Here is a 19,940-nt window from a genome sequence, read left to right as displayed (position 1 = left end):
CCAGGGCAACCTCCCCTTAGCCAGACCGCACGATGCCCTTGGCCACTTTCTCTCTCTGGTTTTGGCCATACGTACGGCATGTGGCAGTTCCTGGGCCAGGGACTGAACCCATGCCACAGCAGTGACAGTGCTGGCTTCTTAACCAGCTGGGTTAAGAATTCCAGGAATTCACCAGGAATGCCAAGAAAGAGACTATCAAAAATGATCAGGGGAGTTCCCATTATGGCTCAGTGGGTTAAGAACCTGACCAGTATCCATGAGGATGTGGGTGTGATCTCTGGCCTGGCTCAGTGGGTTAAGGATCTGGCATTGCTGCAAGCTTCGGTGTAGGTCATAGAGGTGGCTCAGATCTGTTGTTGCTGTGGCTGTGGCTGTGGCCTGCAACTGCAACTCTGATTGGACCACTAGCCCAGGAACTCTAGATGCCACCTAGTGTGACCATAAAAAGAAAAAAAAAAAAGAAAAAAGATCAGGCATATTTTAAAAAGAACCAAATAGAACTTTTTATAAATGAAAACATAATCATTGACACCAGAAATGCAATAGGTGAACTGAACAGAGATTCAACACAGATAAAAAATTAGTGGGGAGTTCCCGTCGTGGCGCAGTGGTTAACGAATCCGACTAGGAACCATGAGGTTGCGGGTTCGGTCCCTGCCCTTGCTCAGTGGGTTAACGATCCGGCGTTGCCGAGAGCTGTGGTGTAGGTTGCAGACGCGGCTCGGATCCTGCGTTGCTGCGGCTCTGGCGTAGGCTGGCGGCCACAGCTCCGATTAGACCCCTAGCCTGGGAACCTCCATATGCCGCAGGAGCGGCCCAAGAAATAGCAAAAAGACAAAAAAAAAAAATTAGTGAGCTTGGAGTTCCTGTTGTGCTCAGCAGTTAATGAACCTGACTAGTACCCAAGAGGATGTGGGTTCAATCCCTGGCCTCCCTCAGTGGGTTAAGGAACTGGCATTGCCATGAGCTGTGGTGTAGGTCACAGACATGGCTCGGATCTGGTGTTGCCATGGCTGTGGTGTAGGCTGGCAGTTACAGCTCCAATTCAACCTCTAGCCTGGGAACCTCCATATGCCACGAGTTCAGCCCTAAAAAGACCAAAAAAAAAAAAATTAGTGAACTAGAAGTTAGATGTGGAGATATTAGACAGAATTTGGCACCATGAGGCAAAGAGAAAAGCTGAACAACAGAGTTTGAAAGAGAAGGTTAAGAAACAGAGACCAGAGTAAGAAAAAAGGGAAAAGATTTAACAGAGTTTCAGGAAGAAAGAAAAAGTGAAGAGAATGGGAGAGAAGCAATATTCAAGAAGGTCATGACTGCGAATTTTCTCAAACTGAAAAATATCTCCCTTTTCAGATTAAAGAATCCTAGTGAATTCCAAGTGAGATAAAGAAAATGAAATCCCTTTCTAGACACAGAAGTAAGCCAAGAGCAGAGAGAAAACTTTGAAATAGACCACAGAAATACTTTCTGAACAACCGACATATTTATGGTAGGGATGTAACCTACTATCCTGGGTCAAATAATGCCCCCTCCCCCACCACAAATTCCTGTCCATTTGGAAGCTCAAAATGTGACTTTATTTGGAAAGAGGATCTTTGTACACCTAATTAGTTAAGGGGAGGGCATACTGGATTAAAGGGGATCCTAATCCAATGACTGGTGCCCTTATAAAAGAACACAGATGCAGACAGACAGACAGACACACATATCATGTGAAGATGCCACCAGGCAGGGGCAGCACTACAGGAAAGCGGAGGACGGAGGGGGCATTGACAAGCCAGGGAATGCCAGGGATGGCTGGTAACCCCCAGAGACTAGAAGGGAGGCAACCTTACTGACTTGAGTGTGGGCTTATGATCTTCCCAACTGCAAGAGAATACACTTGTGTTATTTTAAGCCACCTAGTTTGTGGTAATTTGTTATGGTAATCCCAGGAAACCAATACACCCAACTTCTTACAACAGAATGATCATGACACTTACTGCTGACTTCTCGATACCAAAAATGGAAGCCAGAGAGTGATGGAATGATACTTTCAAGTTGATGGGAAAACATGACTGCAATCTAGAACTGTATAACCACCAAAACTCTCATTCAAGAATGTAAGTAATTAAAAAGATATTTTCAGATGATAAAACTGAAAGCATTTATGAACAGACCCTCTCACTATAAAACAATTTAAAGTAAAAATATACTTGAGGAAGAATGAAAATGATCCCAGATGGAAGACAGGAGAATCTGGAAGAAATGACAAGTGAGAGGAAGTGAAGATAAGAATTCTGTTGGGGCAGAAACTTTGAGAGTCCCAGGAAAACACAAGAACTCAGCTGCTAGCCTTTCATTAGACAGAAGCTCTGCAACTAAGGGACAATGGGGCTGATTGTTCCCCAGGATGGACTTTTCCACAAAGCATGAAAAGAAACTGACAAAAAAATGTCTCCCATACTGGTGATCCAGCTCCCGAACCAGCATTATTAGTGTCCATTTACACAGCATTTTTTTTCAGAAGTATCACTTGATACTTAGTATAACAAAAGGCGAATCCTGGTTTTTCAATGAATTTGCAAGTTTTTTTGTTTTGTTTTGTTTTGTTTTGTTTTTTGGTCTTTTTAGGGCCGCACCCATGGCATATGGAAGTTCGCAGGCTAGGAGTCCAATCGGAGCTGCATCTGCTGGCCTATGCCACAGCCATAGCAACGCCAGATCCAAGCCGCATCTGCAACCTACACAGCAGCTCATGGCAAGACCAGATCTTTGACCCACTGAGCAAGGCCAAGGATCGAACCCGCATCCTCATGGATACTAGTTGGGTTCATTAACCACTGAGTCACGATGGGAACTCCCTAAAACTGCAAATATTTTGTATTTTGAATACTTCTTACAACTGATAAGGGTGAAAATCTGAGACTACTCTTAATATGTGGGGGGTACTCATTGGAAACCAGACCACTGCAAAAGAAATTGATTTGTATAGTGAAATGTTGCCCAATTGTGTAAATATTTACATACAACACATACCTGTGTATTTTAGCAACATGATTGGGGTCCTGTCACTTATTCTTTTTTTCTTCTGTAAGTGAAAAAGATTTAGAGCACAGGATCACTTTTTATTCTTGGAAGTAGATGCTTAAAACAATCTTCTACCAGAGGAGTTCCCGTCATGGCGCAGTGGTTAGTGAATCCGACTAGGATCCATGAGGACTTGGGTTCGATTCCTGGCCTCGCTCAGTGGGTTAAGGATCTGGTGTTGCCCTGAGCTGTGGTGTCGGTCACAGATGCGACTCGGATCCAGCGTTGCTGAGGCTGTGGCGTAGGCTGGCAGCTACGGCTCCAAATCCACCCCTAGTCTGGGAATTTCCAATATGCCATGGATGCAACCCTTAAAAAAAAAAAAATTGTCTTCTTTTCATCTCTCCCTCCATTTAGGGTATAGCATGTGTGTATCTGTATTGGTATATGCAGAGTAGGCTTTGTGAGCTATTTTTGTTGTTTTTGTTAAAACGTCATGACATGTTGGCACATATTGATATCATCATACCTAAGAGATTTGTACTTTATTTTTTTATTTTATTTTCGGTTTTTTTTAGGGCCATGCCCACGGCATATGGAAGTTCCCCGGCTAGGGGTCCAGTCAGAGTTGCCAGTGCTGGATCCTTAACCCACTGAGCCACAAAAGAATTCCTGTTTGCACTCCCTGAACCCACTCCCTCCTAATGGGACACAGACACAAGACCTGCCAAGTCAAGTCACGGAGGACAGGGCTTCCAGGTGGACGCTCTCATCTCATGTCAGGGCCACTCCTCCCAGGGCTCAGCTCAGCCCCACTCCCGAGAGTGGGGGCACCCCCAGCTCCACCATAGAGGGCGCTCCCCTTCCATAGTCTCCAGTCCTTCCAGGTCCTAGATGCCCCGTTTATGAGGTCACCCATTTCCTTTTGTGGAAACCGCCCCCCACTAACCCCACATGGTCTAAGAACACGGAATCACTGCTTTTATTCGATGCCGAGAATGTCAGAATCCAGTCAAAATCTCCTGAGAGAAAATATTTTCCCTACCTTTTAGGGCACTATCAAGATAAAGATTCCACTAATTTGCACAACCAGACACTTAAGCCCCTGGTCTGTGCAATTGAACTTGGTTTCATGGTGACCTGTCAGGTTCCTTCCAGAACACTGCGTGGGTCCTGCCTTTCTGTGACTAAACGCCCCGTCATCCAGATGAATTCCCTAAAACAAAGGATATCTTCAAACTAAGATAATCAGCATCTTTCCATCCAGAAGCCAGAATTACCAGCTGACCTCAAACACAGCTCCCCTGCTAACAGTTAAAAGTGAGTCGAGTCCCTTTTTAGGGGAACCTCATTGTACCCCCGGGTAGTATGAAGATGTTTAATTTCAGACATTGCCAACTCACAGCTGGGCTCCCTCTGGCTCACAGAAATGTTTTATTTGGCTAATAATTGACCATCTTCCTTTAAGCATTGAATTGGTTGGCAACATTAGGATATAAAGCTAGAAATAAAAATCTAGCTTTCTTGGGAGTTCCCTGGTGGCTCAGTGGGTTAAGGATCCAGTGTTGTGTGTGCTGCGGCTTGGGTTTGAGCCCTGGCCTGGGAACCTCCACTGCAGGAGCAGAAAAAAAAAAAAAAATTCTGGATTTCTAGCTAGCTTCCTTTGAGAGAGCCTGAAGATCAGGCACCGGGAGGCATGCCTTTCCACAGGGAGGTTCACTGGCTGGAGGGGGTGAAGGGACCTCTGCAAATAGGCATCACCTCTCCGCCCCCCCTCCATCGTCTCTCCCTGCCCCTCCGTGTCAGTTACCTGTCCTCCCTGGCCTTGTGTTGTTTTCTTACACCGCCCACTTCATAGGTTTGCATTCCTTGTCTGGCTTCTCTGGTCCTTTCGTTTGCAACCCTCATCTTCGGGCTTTGGATGCACGTGGTCAAACTGTTGTATAGACAGGAGCCACTCAGGTTCTTGAGCAATGAGGTAGCCTCTCCCTTGATGTTATTTCTATTTGACTTTATGGGCAATTATTGAACCCTTGCTGTGTGCCAAGGCAAGAAACGGCAGGGACAATGGGAAATCAGGCTGATGACAGGGTTATCAGCGAGCAGACATCTGCTCACTAAAGCCTGGGTGTGTGAGAATTTGCCAAGGGAGGGCAAACAGCGCCCGGTGCTGCTTAAATAAAGGTCAGTGAAGATAAAGACAAGTGCTTCCTGTTGGGGGATAGCAGGTGCAGGGGAATGATGGCAGGAAAAGCCAGACTGCCGGGTGTTGAGAGGTGAGTGGATGGTGAGGACACAGAGGCAGCGGGTGTAGACAACAGCTCTGAGAGATTGGGTCTGAAGGAGGGAGAAGGCACCAGCCCCAGGGGTCTGGATTGTTCTTAGAGGGCTGCAGCTAGAGGGATGTTTATTGGTGAAGAAGAAGGAGCCAGTGGAGAATGGTTCGTGGTCCCTGATGCACTGGGACCCCGGGAGCTTTGGAGGTGGGAATATGGCAGAGAGAACTAGCTCTGAATTGAAGCTGAGGGCATGGTAAACACCATGTGATGAAGATGAGGACAGGTACACAGAAGTTCCCAGACGTGGGGGTGAGAAAACCCTGCTTGACTGAGTCCTTTCTCTGGACCATCAGCTGAATCTGAAGATCTCAGAGGCCTCCTTGGAACTAGCACTATTGTATCCTTGGCACCGAGAAGGAGGTGACATGGGTTTAATTGCGTCCCCTCCCCAAACCGTACATGGAAATCCCAGCCCCCAATACCTCAGAAGGCGACTGCATTTGGAGACAGGGTCTTTAAGGTTTAACGACGTCATAAGGATGGGACTCTCATCCAGCGGGACTGGGGTCATTAGAAGAGGCACTGGCCATGCAAGGGGAAAAGGCCACGTGAGGATATGATGAGAAGGTGGCCATCTGAGCAGCCTTGGGAGAAACTCAATCTGCTGACACATCGACCTTGGACTTCCAGCCTTCAGGGCTGTGAGGGAATCAATTTCTGTTGTTTAAGCCACTCAGTCTATGGTATTTTGTTATGGTAGCCTGAGCAGATTAGCAGAGGGAAAAACAGGGAGGAGAGAAAAGAGGGAAGGACTTTTTTTTTTTCTTTTGTCTTTTCAGGGCTGCATCCACGGCATATAGAGGTTCCCAGCTAGGGGTCAAATTGGAGCTGCAGCTGCCAGCCTACACCACAACCACAGCAATGCAGGATCCAAGCTGCGTCTGTGACCTACACCACGGCTCACGGCAACGCTGGATCCTGAACCCACTGAGCGAGGCCAGGGATCGAACCTGCAGCCTCATGGTTCCTAGTCGGATTCCTTAAGGAAGGACTTTCATTATGTTGAAGTCACCAGCATCCTCGGCCCTTGGAATGCTGATAGGTTGTTGCTGTTGTTTTCAACATGGTAAGCAAAAGAAAGAAGATATTTCCGCTCAGAGGATGGATGGACTCTGGATTTAGACAGGGTTAATTTTCCACCCAGCAAGTCACATAACCTTCCTGAGTTTCAGAAGTTTTATTTGTAAAAAGGAGATAACAAAACCCACCTCAGAGGGTCACTTGGAAAGTAAAATGAAACGAAACAGGTAAAAACTTGTAGCACGTGACCTAGTAAACATTAACCGATGTTCCGAGGGGAGATGGTGTGAAACTGCGCTATGCTATTTTGCTAGTTTTGGAGTTTGGGGTTTTTTGTTTGTTTGTAGCTATTTCTTGGGCTGCTCCTGCAGCATATGGAGGTTCCCAGGCTAGGGGTCCAATCGGAGCTGCAGCCACCGGCCTACGCCAGAGCCACAGCGACGCTGGATCCGAGCTGCGTCTGCAACCTACACCACAGCTCACGGCAATGCTGGCTCCTTAACCCACGGAGCAAGGGCAGGGATCGAACCCACAACCTCATGGTTCCTAGTCGGATTCGTTAACCACTGCGCCACGACGGGAACTCCCTGTTTGTTTGTTTTTATAGCCACACCTGTGGCATACGGAGGTTCCCAGGCTGGGGGTTGAATCGGAGCTGCTGCTGTGGGCCTACACCACAGCCACAGCAACGGCAGATCTGAGCTGTATCTGCGATCTACACCACAGTGTGTGGCAATGCTGGATCCTTAACCCACTGAGCAAGGCCAGGGATGGAACCCAAGTCCTCATGAATACTAGTTGGGTTCTTAACCCACTGAACCACAATGGGACTCCTGTTCTGTTAGTGTTATTGAGAGAGAAATACATTCTTGCTTATATTCACACCTTATTTGGGGAGGGATTGGGGGCAGTACGGCGCACCATGGGCTCACATATAGGGCTCAGTGTGGCTTGGGTGTAGAACCCGCATGAAACATAACCTGAGGAAACCAAACTCGAAGCGGCTGACCCACGGGACACCTGCACTCAGCATCATGCCTGGTACAAGGGAGGCAGTCAAAAAGCACTGGCGAATGCGTTTATGGATGAAGAGGATGCACTGAGGTCAAAAGACTGAACATCCACAGCATATCTGTTGATGGGTGTATTAGTCAACCTTCTTAGTGTTGCAAGCGACAGAAACCCATTCAAACCGTTCAAAAATTTACAAATGGTCGGGGAATGTGTTGGCTTGGAAAATGAGAAGTCCGGATTCTGCTTCAGGCACAGTTGGATCCAGGGGACAAAGAGATGTCTGGAGTGGGCTCTCCTTTTCTTCTGTACTGGTTTTACACCCAGGCAGGTGCCCTCCTTGTGGCAGTCCTGGCAGCTGCCTCCAGGATTCCAACCTCTCTACACCCAACAATTCATTCAGAAGCAAGGAACCTCCTTTTCCAAACAGTTCTAACTCGAGCCTTGAATTGACTCTGAGCCACCCAGTCAGTCATAAGACCATTCTTAGCCAATCAGCACCACTCCAAGGACTGGGGGCAGGGGAGGGATTATTTCCCAAAGGAAAAAGCAGGGAACTTTCCCCAGCAGAAAGGAGACTGGCTGCTAAGCAGGTGCAGGCAGAGGCCCCTTCTGTCCCTGGACTGAGTATATCTGGACAGGAGTCAGGTCACTCGGGGTGACTGGGAAAGAGAGAAGGAAAAGCATGGTACCTGAGGGACAGATGAGGATGGGAAATCAGAGCTGTGCTGGATCCAGGGAGGACTGGGGACACTGAGGATTTTAAGGAGGCTGGGATGGGCACCAAGGCGTCTGGCCAAGGAAGCATGTGGCAGACTGATGGCAAAAATGGCCCTGACTCTCTACCCGGCCCTGAACCCACACCCTCTGCCGTGTAGTTTTGAAGCATTTCTCATCAAGAAGGGAGTTCCCATTGTGGCACAGTGGGTTAAGGATCCAGTGTCATCATCAGAGGGGCTCGGGTCACTGCTGTGGCGTGGATTCAATCCCTGGCCCAGGAACGTCCACAGACTGAGGGCAAAGTAAAAAAACAAAAAAAACAACAACAAAAAAAACCCACCACCACCACCAAAAAAAAACCAGGGGTGTCTCTTCCCTTCCCCAAGAAGCTGAGCTGGCCTTGTCACTTGCTGGACAACAAAATGTGGCAGAAGACATGGTGCGACGATTCTGAGGTTAGGCTTCCAGGGCTTTTTCGACCCTTTGCTTGTTCTCTTGGGCCCCTGCTCTTTGGCTGGAGGATAAGAGGCTGCAGGAAGCCATCCCAACTGTACCGCCAAGGCCAAGATGTGGAGAGAGCCCTGCACGATGAGCAAAGCTGCCCAGCGGACCCACAGGCGACTGCAGACCCCATGGGTGAATCCACTGAGCCCAGCTCAGATCACAACGGCCCACGTGACCCAAGGACTCAAGAGCGGTAACGGCTGTCATTTTAAGTCACTGAGTTTGGGGACAGTTTGTTACATAGCATTGTGTGAGCAATAGGTAACAGTTACAAGGCTATTATAAGGAAAAAAAACCCAGCTAGTGACTGGCTTGCCAGCCTGGATCCCCTGGTGTGGAGCTGGATCTTCCTGGAGAGAGTGTGTTTCTAATTTGTGGGAAGATGCTATACGGGCCACCTGGGGCTGGGGCGGGGGTGGGGTCATGCCTGTTCACAGCTGGTGGAGTCTATAATCTCTACAGAGCTCACATGGGATTTTTTTTGGCCACACCCATGGCATGTGCAAGTTCCTGGGCCAGGGATCCAGCCCGAGCCACAAGAGTAACTTGAGCCACGGCAGTGACAAGGCCAAGCCCTTAGCTGCTAGGCCACCAGGGAACTCCTCACATGGGGATTTTAATGGACCTTCTGACACGTTTCTCATAGACAAAAGCTACAAGTTCCTGGGAACTTATGGAAATTATCCAGTTTGAGCTACAAGGAGGAATGGCCACATCTGGGAACATTTCCCCTACCCGAATTACACAAATTGGTCTGGACGTTTTTATAAGGTGGCTGCGTGGGGAACATAAATGGCCTTAAAGAGGGCTTGTGGGAGTCTGGGGAGAACAGAATGGGTCCCAAATACTGTCCAGGAGCAACTCTGCCTATTGGATCCTAATGGGAGAACAATAACCCAAAAGATGGGCTCTAAAGCCCACTGCAGATGTCTCTGGAAGAAAGGGAAGGGAAGAGGCAACTGGAAGCCACCTAATCCAGGATTTGTCACCTGGAGAAGGAAAAGGATGAAACCAAGAGGCGGGACACCCCCAGCGCCCCCCCTGCTCCGTATCCAGGTGACTCACTCATCTCTCCCCCACCCTCACCAGGGGCTCCAGACACGTGTAAAACTGATTCCGGGATCCCAAGTGTGTCCCAGATTGTGTTACTGGCCCTAAGCCTGCCCTGCTCAAACTTTCTGTTCCAGGGGAGTCATCACCACCCACACGGGTGACAAACCTGGCCCCCAGCCACCAAATCCTGCTCATCCACCACCTAAACGTCTCCCTGGTCCCTCTGCCTTGATGTCCCCCATCCCACTCCCAGACTCCCCACCTTTTTTTTTTTTGTCTTTTTGCAATTTCTAGGGCCGCTCTCGTGGCATATGGAGGTTCCCAGGCTAGGGGTCCAATCGGAGCTGTAGCCACCGGCCTACGCCAGAGCCACAGCGACGCGGGATCTGAGCCGTGTCTGCAACCTACACCACAGCTCACAGAAACTCAAGATCCTTAACCCACTGAGCAAGGCCAGGGATCGAACCCACAACCTCATAGTTCCTAGTCGGATTCATTAACCACTGAGCCATGACGGGAACTCCCAGACTCCCCACTTTTTTATTTATTTATTTATTTTTTTGTCTTTTTGCCATTTCTTGGGCCGCTCCCATGGCATATGGAGGTTCCCAGGCTAGGGGTCCAATCGGAGCCGTAGCCACCGGCCTGCGCCAGAGCCACAGCAACTCGGGATCCGAGCCGCGTCTGCAACCTACACCACAGCTCACGGCAACACCAGATCTTTTAACCCACTGAGCAAGGCCAGGGATCGAACCCGCAACCTCATGGTTCCTAGTCGGATTCGCTAACCACTGAGCCACGACGGGAACTCTCCAGACTCCCCACTTTTAAGTGATCACTTCCAAACTGGGTTTAAGTTTGTCTGCTGGAATAAAAACCTCAGTTCTGCCATGGGGCATAGAGGGTTCCTCTTGATCCCTTCCTATACCTCTGCCCAGCTTTTCTCCTCCTGCCTTGCTTCTGGGCCGCAGCAAACACAAGTTTTTTCCAGTTTCCAAGACCCAGCCTAAGGGATGGCCCACCCCCTGCCCCACCCCCCAGGTCCCTGTCTTTGGGTTTGTTCTTCCAGCCTTCCTGTGTTCTTCCAAACAGCCCCCGGAGGCCCCAGCTTGGGTGAGAGACCCACCGCCCCCGGCCTTATCGTGCCCAGCGCTGTGGCATGTTCAAGGGTGTTTGCTGCCTCCCCCAGGGTCCGAGGTCTGTGGGTTTGAGTCCCGCGGGTGTCTCCTGGGCCCACTCCCAGCCGGCTCAGGGAAGGTTTGGACATCCTTCCTGGGGTCCAGGCACACTCTGGCCACATCACAATCCACCCACTGGTGGGAGAACCCCCTCCCTGGGACCCCGATGTCCAAAGGGCTCCTGGGTGTGAGGGGGGAGGGGCAAGGCGCAGGAAGGGCTAGGTGGCGTGTGGTTCGCACTTCCGGGGAGTGGGTGCATTGGCTCCCACCCTGCGCCCCCAATGCTCAGAGGCCCTGGCTTGGCCCCGAGAAGGGGACCCCAGCAGATCCCCGCACCATTGCGGTCAAAGCTTGCCGGCTGAGGTAGCTGGAGATGCCTGCATGGCTGAGCCCCTCTCCCGCATCCGGGCTGCTCTGGGCCTGGGCGACCCTCTGGGGCGCAGCCTTCAGAGTCCGTCTCCGCGCTCAGGCCACAGAGAACTCGAGGCCACCACCGTCACCAGGCCAGGGGCGAAACCATCCCCGAGCTGCGCATGCCCTCCCCAGCCTGCAGGTCGCCGAGCGCTCGCTGGGGAGGGAGGAACACGTGCGGAGGGGCTCGGTCAGTGGTCCTGGGAGCCCCCACCCCCTCCTGGCCTGTCTCCCTTCCCCACCTCAATCACCAGGGCAGAGACCACGGCGGGGAACACGTCACTCGCTGGGGCCCCTTTCCTACCCCTGGCTTCACCGAGGACCCCCTCATTTGACCTCTAGCCCCGCCCTCAGCTGGTGAGGGCCCCCACCATGGCTCACCTCGAACTTGCTCATGAACTCTGCAAAGATGCCAAAGAAGGCCTCAGAAGTGGTGGCTTTGGAGTCCTCTCCAAAGAAGGCCAGCGCTTTGCCCAGCTCCTCCATGGCCTCGTGCTGCAGCCCGTCCAGCGCCCGCAGCACCGGCTGGGCCGTCTCCAGGAAGGACTGCAGGGCCTCTGTTAAGGAACCTGCACCAGGTCCCCAGGCAGTGACCCAAGATGGTCTGCCCCACTCCAGTCTACCCCAGGCCCTCTGCCCACCCGGGACCCAGCCACTGCCCTCCACGCCCGGTCTGAACCTGTCACAGCCCGGCCTCAGGCCTCTCACTTGCTCCTCTGCAGGGCAGCCCTCTCTTCTCACCCAGCTCCGCTCAGATGCCGACACCCTCTCTTCCCCAGAGGAGCCCCTCTTCACTCTCCAGGCCTCTCCCCTTTTCTATAGCATCTGTCACTCTCTGTGCTCCGTGGGGATACTGCCCTCTCCTGACTGCCTTTGGCTGGCCAGGCCTGACCGGCCTCTCCTTGTAACTGGTGATTTAAGTCTCGGCTCTTCTGCCCCCGAGGACGGATGGGGCAAAGGCCAAGCAAAAGACCTCCTCCACTGCGCACAGACTAGGCATAAGTGCTTGGATTCTAAATGACCCAAGATGGATCCTCTTTCAGAACCTCTGGACTCACAGCAGCCTCTGCCCAGAATCTCCACTGGGAAACGGGATCTGCACTGGCCACTAGAGCGCTAGCCAGCTCTCCCTGACCACCACAGGGTCCACTGCGGTGCTGGGACAGGCTGCCCGGAGGATACCGCCATGACCACGGCAAACTTGTCCTCGCTGGAGGGGGACATGCTCTGGCAGGCGGCCTGTATCTCACCGATGGTGCCATGGAGGTCCGCCAGGTCACTGGTCAGGGCCCGCTGGTTCACTGCAGGGACGGTGACAGCGCCTCACGGGGCTGCCTTCGCAGCCGGGATGGCGGTGCCTCTGCCCCCCACCCGTCCACCCAGCCTACCTTTGGCAGCCAGGGGCACGGTGGGCAGGTCCTGAGCAAAGCCCAGGAGTTCGGGGAAGTGCTGGCTCAGCGATTTGGCAAGGATGTGCAGGAAGGTGGACTTCCCGTCCACTGTCTTGGTGGAGTTCAGCTGCAAGGCCAACACACATCCTCCTCAAGGACCCCATTGCATGGCAGGTCACACAGGCTCAGGTACCCTCAGGCCGGCTCCCCCTGGACCGTGGGGTCAATCCCCACCCCCGACACTCTCCAGCTCCAAAGCGCATTAACCGAGGGCTCGCATTCCTTCCTTTGAAGCTCTTCTCTGCTGGGATGCCGCAGGCCCGATCCTCGGCTCGGACCCTTGAGACCTCAGGAACCAAGCTCCCAGCCCCCTGCTGGGGGGGGGGGGCCTCGGGGTTTTTCCGTCCTTGTGAGTTTACCCTAGTCAGCAGATAGAGCCCCGATTCTCTAACCCCAGAGGGGAGCATCACCCACAGAGCTTCCCTTTTGTGGTTTTCTGGAACCACCTGTGGCTCATCTGAGCCTCAGACATCCTAGACCACTCATATTGACAGTTGGAATTATTCTTCCTTTGAAAAGCGACCAAAGGTGTCCCAAGGAAAAGTCCCAGAAACACTGGGGGAAGCCCACGTATTTGAGCTGGGCTTTCTCTGATCCCAGACCTTCCTGGGGTAGGACTGGCCTGACAGTAGTGCTGGTGCTGAGGGCACAGAAGGTACCTAGCAGCTGGGACTCTCCCCTTCCTCCTGGAGCCTCCCCTCCCTGCCCTCCCCCTCCCCCACCACTCCATGTTCCCAGATCTTGAGGCTTGGCTTGGAGAAGTCATCTTGCCCCCCTAACCCCTCAACACGCACACTTTGCTTCTGTTATATCCTGGTCTGCGGGCAGCCAGCTCTCCCTCCTGGGGGAAGGGCCTCAGTGGTGGAACAAAGGAACCGATTACTTGCCGCACCGGCCCCCTCACCTCCGTCAGGAAGTTGATCTTGAAGCCCGTGGTCTTGTTGGTTTTGGGCTGCCCATCGTTGAGATAGTTGCCCATGGCCAACACAAACTGTGGAGAGAAAAGTGGGCAGGTCCCTTCCAGGTCCTACCCCACTGCCTGGCCCGTCTCAGGATGGGCTTCCAGGTTGGAAGCCCCAGGGGACAGAGGGGCAGGTAGAGTGGCCCTAACCTCCAGGATCTTGGCGAGCTTCCGGCTGTTCTTGAGCTCGAGGGAGGCCTGCCGCAAGCACTCCAGGCTGCCCCGGATCTCTTCCGTCTTCTCCTGCAGGGTGGCCTGGAAGTGGAGGCTGCGCAGGCGGGTCTTGTATTCGGGAACCGAGAGCATCTGACACAAAGGCAGAACCGGGATTCACCCATCCCGCCGGGAGACCCACTGCCCCAGGGCAGCCGCAGGTAGGGGTCAGTGGGCTGCCCGGTAGTCCCTCAGGAAAAAGAAGCACAACCTCTAGGGGGCACCCTCATCCTGTCTATCTCGGACCTCGAGTGAGAACTGGTCGTTAAAGGTGTAAAACCGGGACTCAGGTGTGAGCGCGGTGGCGGGAGGAGAGCTAGACCCACGCACAAAGCGAGAGCCCGAAAGAGGAGGCCGAGACCGGGGGTCAGCGGTCCCCGACCCCGCGCAGGGGTCACGGCCGCAGTACCTGCAGGACGAACTGGTCCGGCTCGCTGAGGCGGCCGGGCGCCTCGCGGAAGGCCTGGTAGCGTTGCTCTTCGTCGGCGTCGGGCGCGAAGAGCAGCAGCTGCGCCAAGTGCGCGGGCTCCAGGCGCCGGGGCTCCATGCTCATGAGCACCTGCCGCAGCTCCGCAGGGCTCAGCTTCAGATGCGCCAGCAGGATGGCTGCGGGGCGGGGGGGGGGGCGGCGAGGGTGAGCCGGGGCGGGGCCCAGGCGGAGAGGGGGCGTGGCTTCGAGGTCCAGCCGGGCTACCGTAGGGTGGAGACGCGGCCTGGGATGGCAAGGAACCGGGGCGGGGCAGGAGCCAGCCCGGAGGTGGAGAGGGTCCTCCCTGCGGCCAATTAAAGGGCGAGGGAAAGGTTCTGGAAGCCACAGACCTAGAACAGAGTGGGGCCTGCGGAGGCGGGGCCGGGGAACTAGGAGGAGTCCTGAAAGGCGGCGAATAGAGGATGCGGCCGGAGGCGGGGCCAGAACTGCGGAGCCAATTACAGCACGAGGGCTGGGACTGGGGGTGGAGCCAAGGCCTGCACGTGGGCCCGGCCTGGCTGGGTGCTGGAGGTTCCCAAGGCCTAATCGCCATCAACCACCAGGGTGGATCCGAGGCTCTGCCACCCAGAGGAAGGGTCGCGTCCTGCCCCCCACAACCCCGGACACCCCCAGCCCCTCACAGGTGTTGTAGGCCTTCTTGTGGGAAAGGATCTCCACAACCTCCTTCTTCCTGAAGGGTTCAGGCCCGGGCACCGGCTCTGGAAGGAAAGCTGATGGTTTAATGAGGGGAGGCTAGGCTATGGCTGTGGTGCTGGCCTAGGAGGGGTGTGTGGCCAGGGCCCCCTGCCCATGGACGCGACTGAGTCAGCTCCAGGTGTCCAACCTCCCCTCACTCCTCAGCCTCCTACTCATGGAGTCTGGGGTCCAGGCTCCCACACTCAGTGTGCGGCGTGTGCGTGTGTCCGTCCCTGTCCTCTCTTCTCTGAGTTGCCCCGAAAGGAGAACCAACCACCTCTGGACCCCGAAGAAGTTTTCTGGATGGACAATGGCCTTTCTCCTCCATCTATCCCTGGCTGCCTGGGCACCGCCCCCCAACAACCACAGAGAGATACTCAGAAAGGGTCAAGGGGAGAGACTGGAAGGGTATCTGCTTTTTTCCGTCCACCTTATTCTGGTCGTGTGACTGAGCAAATTGCCTAGCCTCTCTGTGCTTCCTCTGCAGGAGGCTGGACACTCACAGTGCCCGCTTTATAGGGCTGTCATGGACTGACTGAGAAACAAGGATTTCTGGCATTTGGCAAGCGTGCAGCAAATGCCAGTTATTATTAGCTCCATTTTGGGGTGGGAAAACCGAGGCTCTAAGAAGTTAAATAACTCAGGAACACGGTAAGTAAAGGGCAGTCCATGCAGACCTCGGGGACCCAAGCCCTGGGACACCGCAGAGGACGTGGTATCTGGGTTCCCCCAGGACCCTCAGGCCACTCACTTGCAGGTTTCTGGGTGCCAAAGTGGAGCTCCAGGTCGAGGTACTTCACCATGTCGCTCAGCTTATCGTAGTCAGAGTCTTCCCCAAGCTGCAGGGGAGGGCCAGGTTCAGGGTGAGGACGGAGCGCTGGCAGCTGGACTGCCTCCCCCCTCCCCCTCCCCCTCTAAGGGCAGCCCTGGGAGCTCCCAGAGGGAGAGCCTCCTTCAGGCCCTGGGATAAACCCGGGGGGGAGGAGACTGCAGGAGAAGCTAGATCATCCAGGTTATTGGCTCTGCTTGCGGCCAACAACACACACACTTGGACCCACTCTGTGCAGAAGCCAGCAGGTCGCACTGGCGCAGGGGGCAGAGGGGCTGGAAAGGGGCTGCAGCCAACCAAGGAGGGGACTGGGTCTGTTTGAGGTGTCCTTTGCTGGGATCGAATTCACCAGAGCTACCTGGGTTCCCCGATGCTGGGGAAACTGAAGCAGGCAAGTGCCAGAGGCTAGGAATTGGGCCACTGGCTGTGACGAATGTTCCAGATGGGAGAGGACAATCAAGAAGGGCCATGTGGGGCGCGGACAGGGGGTGAGGATGGGGTGGCTGCCGCAAAGAGATCCCAAGGGGAAGGACAGGCGGAGAAACAAAATGCCATAACGTGGCTGCAGGGCAGAGACACCTGGTGTGGACTTGGACTTGGCCAGATGTGTGACCTCTGTCCCTGAGTCCACCTTCAGAAGGACCCCTCTGGAAAGCAAGGCTTGAAAGCCTATTTGAGGCTGGTGGGAGTGAGGTGTCCAGGGACCCAGTGGGTCCTTGTTTGTTCCTTTATCCTGCCCAGCATCCTTCTCAGCAGCCTAGAACTGGGGGAAGGTTCCCTGGAGGTGCAGGCTGATGCCAACTTGCCTGGGAAGGCAGGAGACAGAAACGGGACCCAGGAGGTGGCAATGGGAACAAATGGCAAGCATGCCCCAACGGAGTGTGGCTACATGGGAGGCCATGCTATTGGTCCCAAGCAAAGGAAGGGACGAGGGTGGAGGATGAAGTGGGAGTGAGCACGGAGAAGGGCCGCCCCAGAAGTGGCGCGTTCCCAGGCCATATTACAAGGAGTATGACTTCCAGGTCAAAGGAGATGAGAGCCCTGTTTTCTCCTCTGAGCTGATGAAGCCCCACTGGGAGTTCCACTGGGGGCCTGCCCTTTGACAGACGGTGGGGCTAGAAATTACATCCTGGGGAAATGACCTAAAGAACAGGGATAGGGTGGTGAACACGGCTCCTCTGACAGGCTGGTTTGTCTGTAGATGAGGAGATAAACTTGCTCTGCCTGGTTCCAAAGGGCAGGACAGAAAGCGGGCGTGGGAATCTTGGCGAGGCAAGATTTCGGAGCAGTATAAGGATGGATGATGAAAAACTGTCTAGTGACGAAAGCAATGCCCTTCGCTGGCGGGGTTCAAGTGTACATGGGCAGTGTTGTGTGGGAGGAAATTCAAGCGTCAAAGTGACAGGGTGGGGGCTGGTGTGCAGGGGTTTGGATCAGTTGCCCTTTGAAGAATCTTTGGGTCTTGGATCCTGTGAATAAACTATTTATGGTAGAATGTCAGACACTTCAAAGGACTGGATTCTTGAACCATAGGTCCTTCTCTCGGCCCTAAGAGCTTAAGGGAACTATTAACATCTCAGAAATGATAGGTTTCACAGGTGAGAGTGGTGCGATTTCTGGGTGTCCCCAGCCTGGCATTGCCTTAGGGACTCAGACTGGGCTCCGATGCCAAGGCTGGCTGTGTCCATGGGCCGGGCCTTCATTCATCCTCTGCCCGGGACGGGGAGGACCAAAGGATGGGAGCTGAAGTTGGAAGAGGCCTGCAAATGGATTTGGTCCTCACCGCTGCTGCCCAAGCCATTTCCCCAGTGCACAGCACTCCCAGTCCCCGGGTCACCTACCTGACCCCAGATGGTGCCTTCTGAGTTCTCCACCTGCTCCCACCGCAGGCGCTTGACGCTCATGTGGCTGGTCTCACTGCGGCGGTGGCCCAGGCCCCGGGACAGCATGGGGGGTGCACAGGGGACAGGTGGGGGCAGGGGTGGTGGGGGCGGTGGAGGGACTGGGTGACTGAGCTGGGTGAGGGGCTTGGCCAGCGTCGGAGCGGGGCCCCGGGGGCCATCGGGGGTGCGGGAGCTGGGCTTGGGGTCATGGAAGGGCAGGGGTGGGGGGGGTGGGGGGCTGAGCGGGGGCGGGGGGATGTGGTCGGAGATGGAGGAGTAGGTCAGGGAGCTGCCTTCCTCACTGCTGCTGATACACTCGCTGGCGCTGCTCCTCTCGTTGGTGACAAAGCTGCCCTGGTCGTCGTGGAAGCTCATCTGTGCAGACAGAGCAAGGTGAGGGGGGCCAGGGGCCAGGGAGACCGAATGCAGGGCCTGGTGGGGAAGAGGGGACAGCCTGGGGCGGGAGCAGGGGGGAACCTTGAGACAGGGCCTACGGGGTGGCCTGGGGGAGGAGAGCCAAGGGTGGGAGAGCTCAGGCCAGGCGGTGGGGGATCCTGGGACAGGTCCCAGGATGGACTGGGGCTGGGAGGGGGAGCCCAGGGCAGACACGCAGGGCGGCAGGCCTCGCGTAGGCCCCCACGCCCTCCACCCTGCCTGCACGCCCACCTCTTCGTAGTCATTCTCGGGGCTCAGGAAATCGTCCACGATGGTGACCCGGGGGCCCAGCTGCTCACTCAGCGCGTCCAGGAAGCGGTCAGTATCCCGGCTCCGCACCGGGCGGGAGAAGGTGAAGAGCTTCCTGCGGCTGGGCGGGCGGCCAGGGTCTGGGCTCGGGGGGCTGTCAGAGCAGACAGGCCCGGGGCCCGGCTGTGGGGAGGGCGCCCTGCTGCTGTCCAGGCTGGCGTAGGGGTGGGACTCGGAGCTGCTGGGGGAGGCCAGGCCCTCTGAGCACAGCGGGTAGTAGCAGGGGGAGGGCAGGAGCTGCTCACTGGGCCATGAGACACTGGACAGGTTCCTGGGCCCTGGGGGGAGAGGGCGGAGCATGAGGCTCCCTCCTCAGGCAGTGCCTGGGTCCAGCTGTAGGCTGGCGGGGGCCCGGGGCAGGTTGGCTCTGGGTCCCCGGGCAGCTTTCTTTTCCTCTCTGGACACAGCGAAGTAAGACTCTGGGTGTCTCTGCCTCCCCAGGGTGTCCGAAGGCCAGAGTGAGCAGGTGCAAGCCCTGCTCAGCCCCAGGACAGGCAGACCCCAGCTCATCTTGGAAAGGCTACCAGGATCCCACACGGGACCCTGTGAACACAAATCAAGGGTAAGGGGTTTCCAGACCCCAGACCAAAGGTCACAGGGCACCTTCCACACCCAGCAGAGTCTTGGCTCTTGGGAGCATCACCCAGCTGGCTTCTAAATGGCAGAGAAATCGTCATGTGTGTCTGAGAGCAACCACCTTCCCAGCTGTGCCATTCACAGAGCAAGGCATGCACTTGACAGTTTATCCAACAACCACGTGCTAACTTGGGGACTTCTGTGGAGGCGGACCTCTGCTTTTCTAAACCCACAGCACTGATGACATCACAGGCGACATGGGGAGAGGGGCAGGACAACCTGACCTTGATGGTCCCTAGGCGTGGAGGCTGCTGGGGTTCCCCACCATTAAGGCCCATGGGCTGGGAGCAAAAAGGAGGGTTCCAGGGGTATGCCTGGAGGTGGGGAATGCCCAGACAGGAGGCCAGAGATCAGTGCTGCCCTCAGGAGCCCCGGATGGTGAGCCCTACCTGCTGTGCCTGCCGTGCTGGGCACCGGCGGGGAGGCTCGGGATCTGGAGGACGTCCCCATCTTCCCTTTGAAGCTGCTGCTCAGTCGGGACTCCAGCTCTGCATAGACAGCTGACATCTTGGGGGAGAGGAGGCAGGGATGAGTCCAGCCTGCCTCACCATCCCCACGGGGCCCTGACACAGCCTCAGAGGCCAGGCCTGGTGGTCTGGAAGGCGGGGATCTGCCCCAGCAATAGGGATTCCCCCCTCCCAGCCCCCCAGTGACACCAAAAGCAAGACAGACAGAAAGTCTCACCATCTTGGGGTTGGGGGTCTCGGGGAGGGATGTGCCGTCGCCCGCCTGGCGCTCGCCTGGGATCAGAGGAAGGGGCACGTCCGGGCAGTCGCTGGGACCTGTGGGAATCAGGAGGGCGGCTCTAGT

The 19,940-nt window shown here is 55.1% G+C and overlaps 1 protein-coding gene across 2 annotated transcripts in view; it reads right to left on the bottom strand.

The window, feature by feature from the left end:
• Window positions 1-10,427: 10,427 nt before the first annotated feature.
• Window positions 10,428-19,940, bottom strand: part of GRID2IP (Grid2 interacting protein) — a 31,773-nt gene continuing 22,260 nt past the window's right edge. For both annotated transcript variants that reach the window (XM_047779497.1, XM_047779498.1), the window contains exons 10-22: window positions 19,815-19,912; window positions 19,520-19,637; window positions 18,417-18,772; window positions 17,709-18,125; window positions 15,790-15,877; window positions 14,984-15,061; window positions 14,283-14,479; window positions 13,811-13,966; window positions 13,604-13,690; window positions 12,637-12,766; window positions 12,431-12,549; window positions 11,630-11,794; window positions 10,428-11,405 (exon numbers count right to left, since the gene is read on the bottom strand). In XM_047779497.1, coding sequence (XP_047635453.1) covers window positions 11,334-11,405; window positions 11,630-11,794; window positions 12,431-12,549; window positions 12,637-12,766; window positions 13,604-13,690; window positions 13,811-13,966; window positions 14,283-14,479; window positions 14,984-15,061; window positions 15,790-15,877; window positions 17,709-18,125; window positions 18,417-18,772; window positions 19,520-19,637; window positions 19,815-19,912 — 2,081 coding nt within the window. In that variant the 3' untranslated portion in view covers window positions 10,428-11,333. The remainder of the gene's footprint in view (window positions 11,406-11,629; window positions 11,795-12,430; window positions 12,550-12,636; window positions 12,767-13,603; window positions 13,691-13,810; window positions 13,967-14,282; window positions 14,480-14,983; window positions 15,062-15,789; window positions 15,878-17,708; window positions 18,126-18,416; window positions 18,773-19,519; window positions 19,638-19,814; window positions 19,913-19,940) is intronic.

This window comes from Phacochoerus africanus, chromosome 5 (genome assembly GCF_016906955.1).
Source record: "Phacochoerus africanus isolate WHEZ1 chromosome 5, ROS_Pafr_v1, whole genome shotgun sequence".
Lineage (NCBI taxonomy): Eukaryota > Metazoa > Chordata > Mammalia > Artiodactyla > Suidae > Phacochoerus > Phacochoerus africanus.
This window is presented reverse-complemented; position numbering and strand designations above follow the sequence as displayed.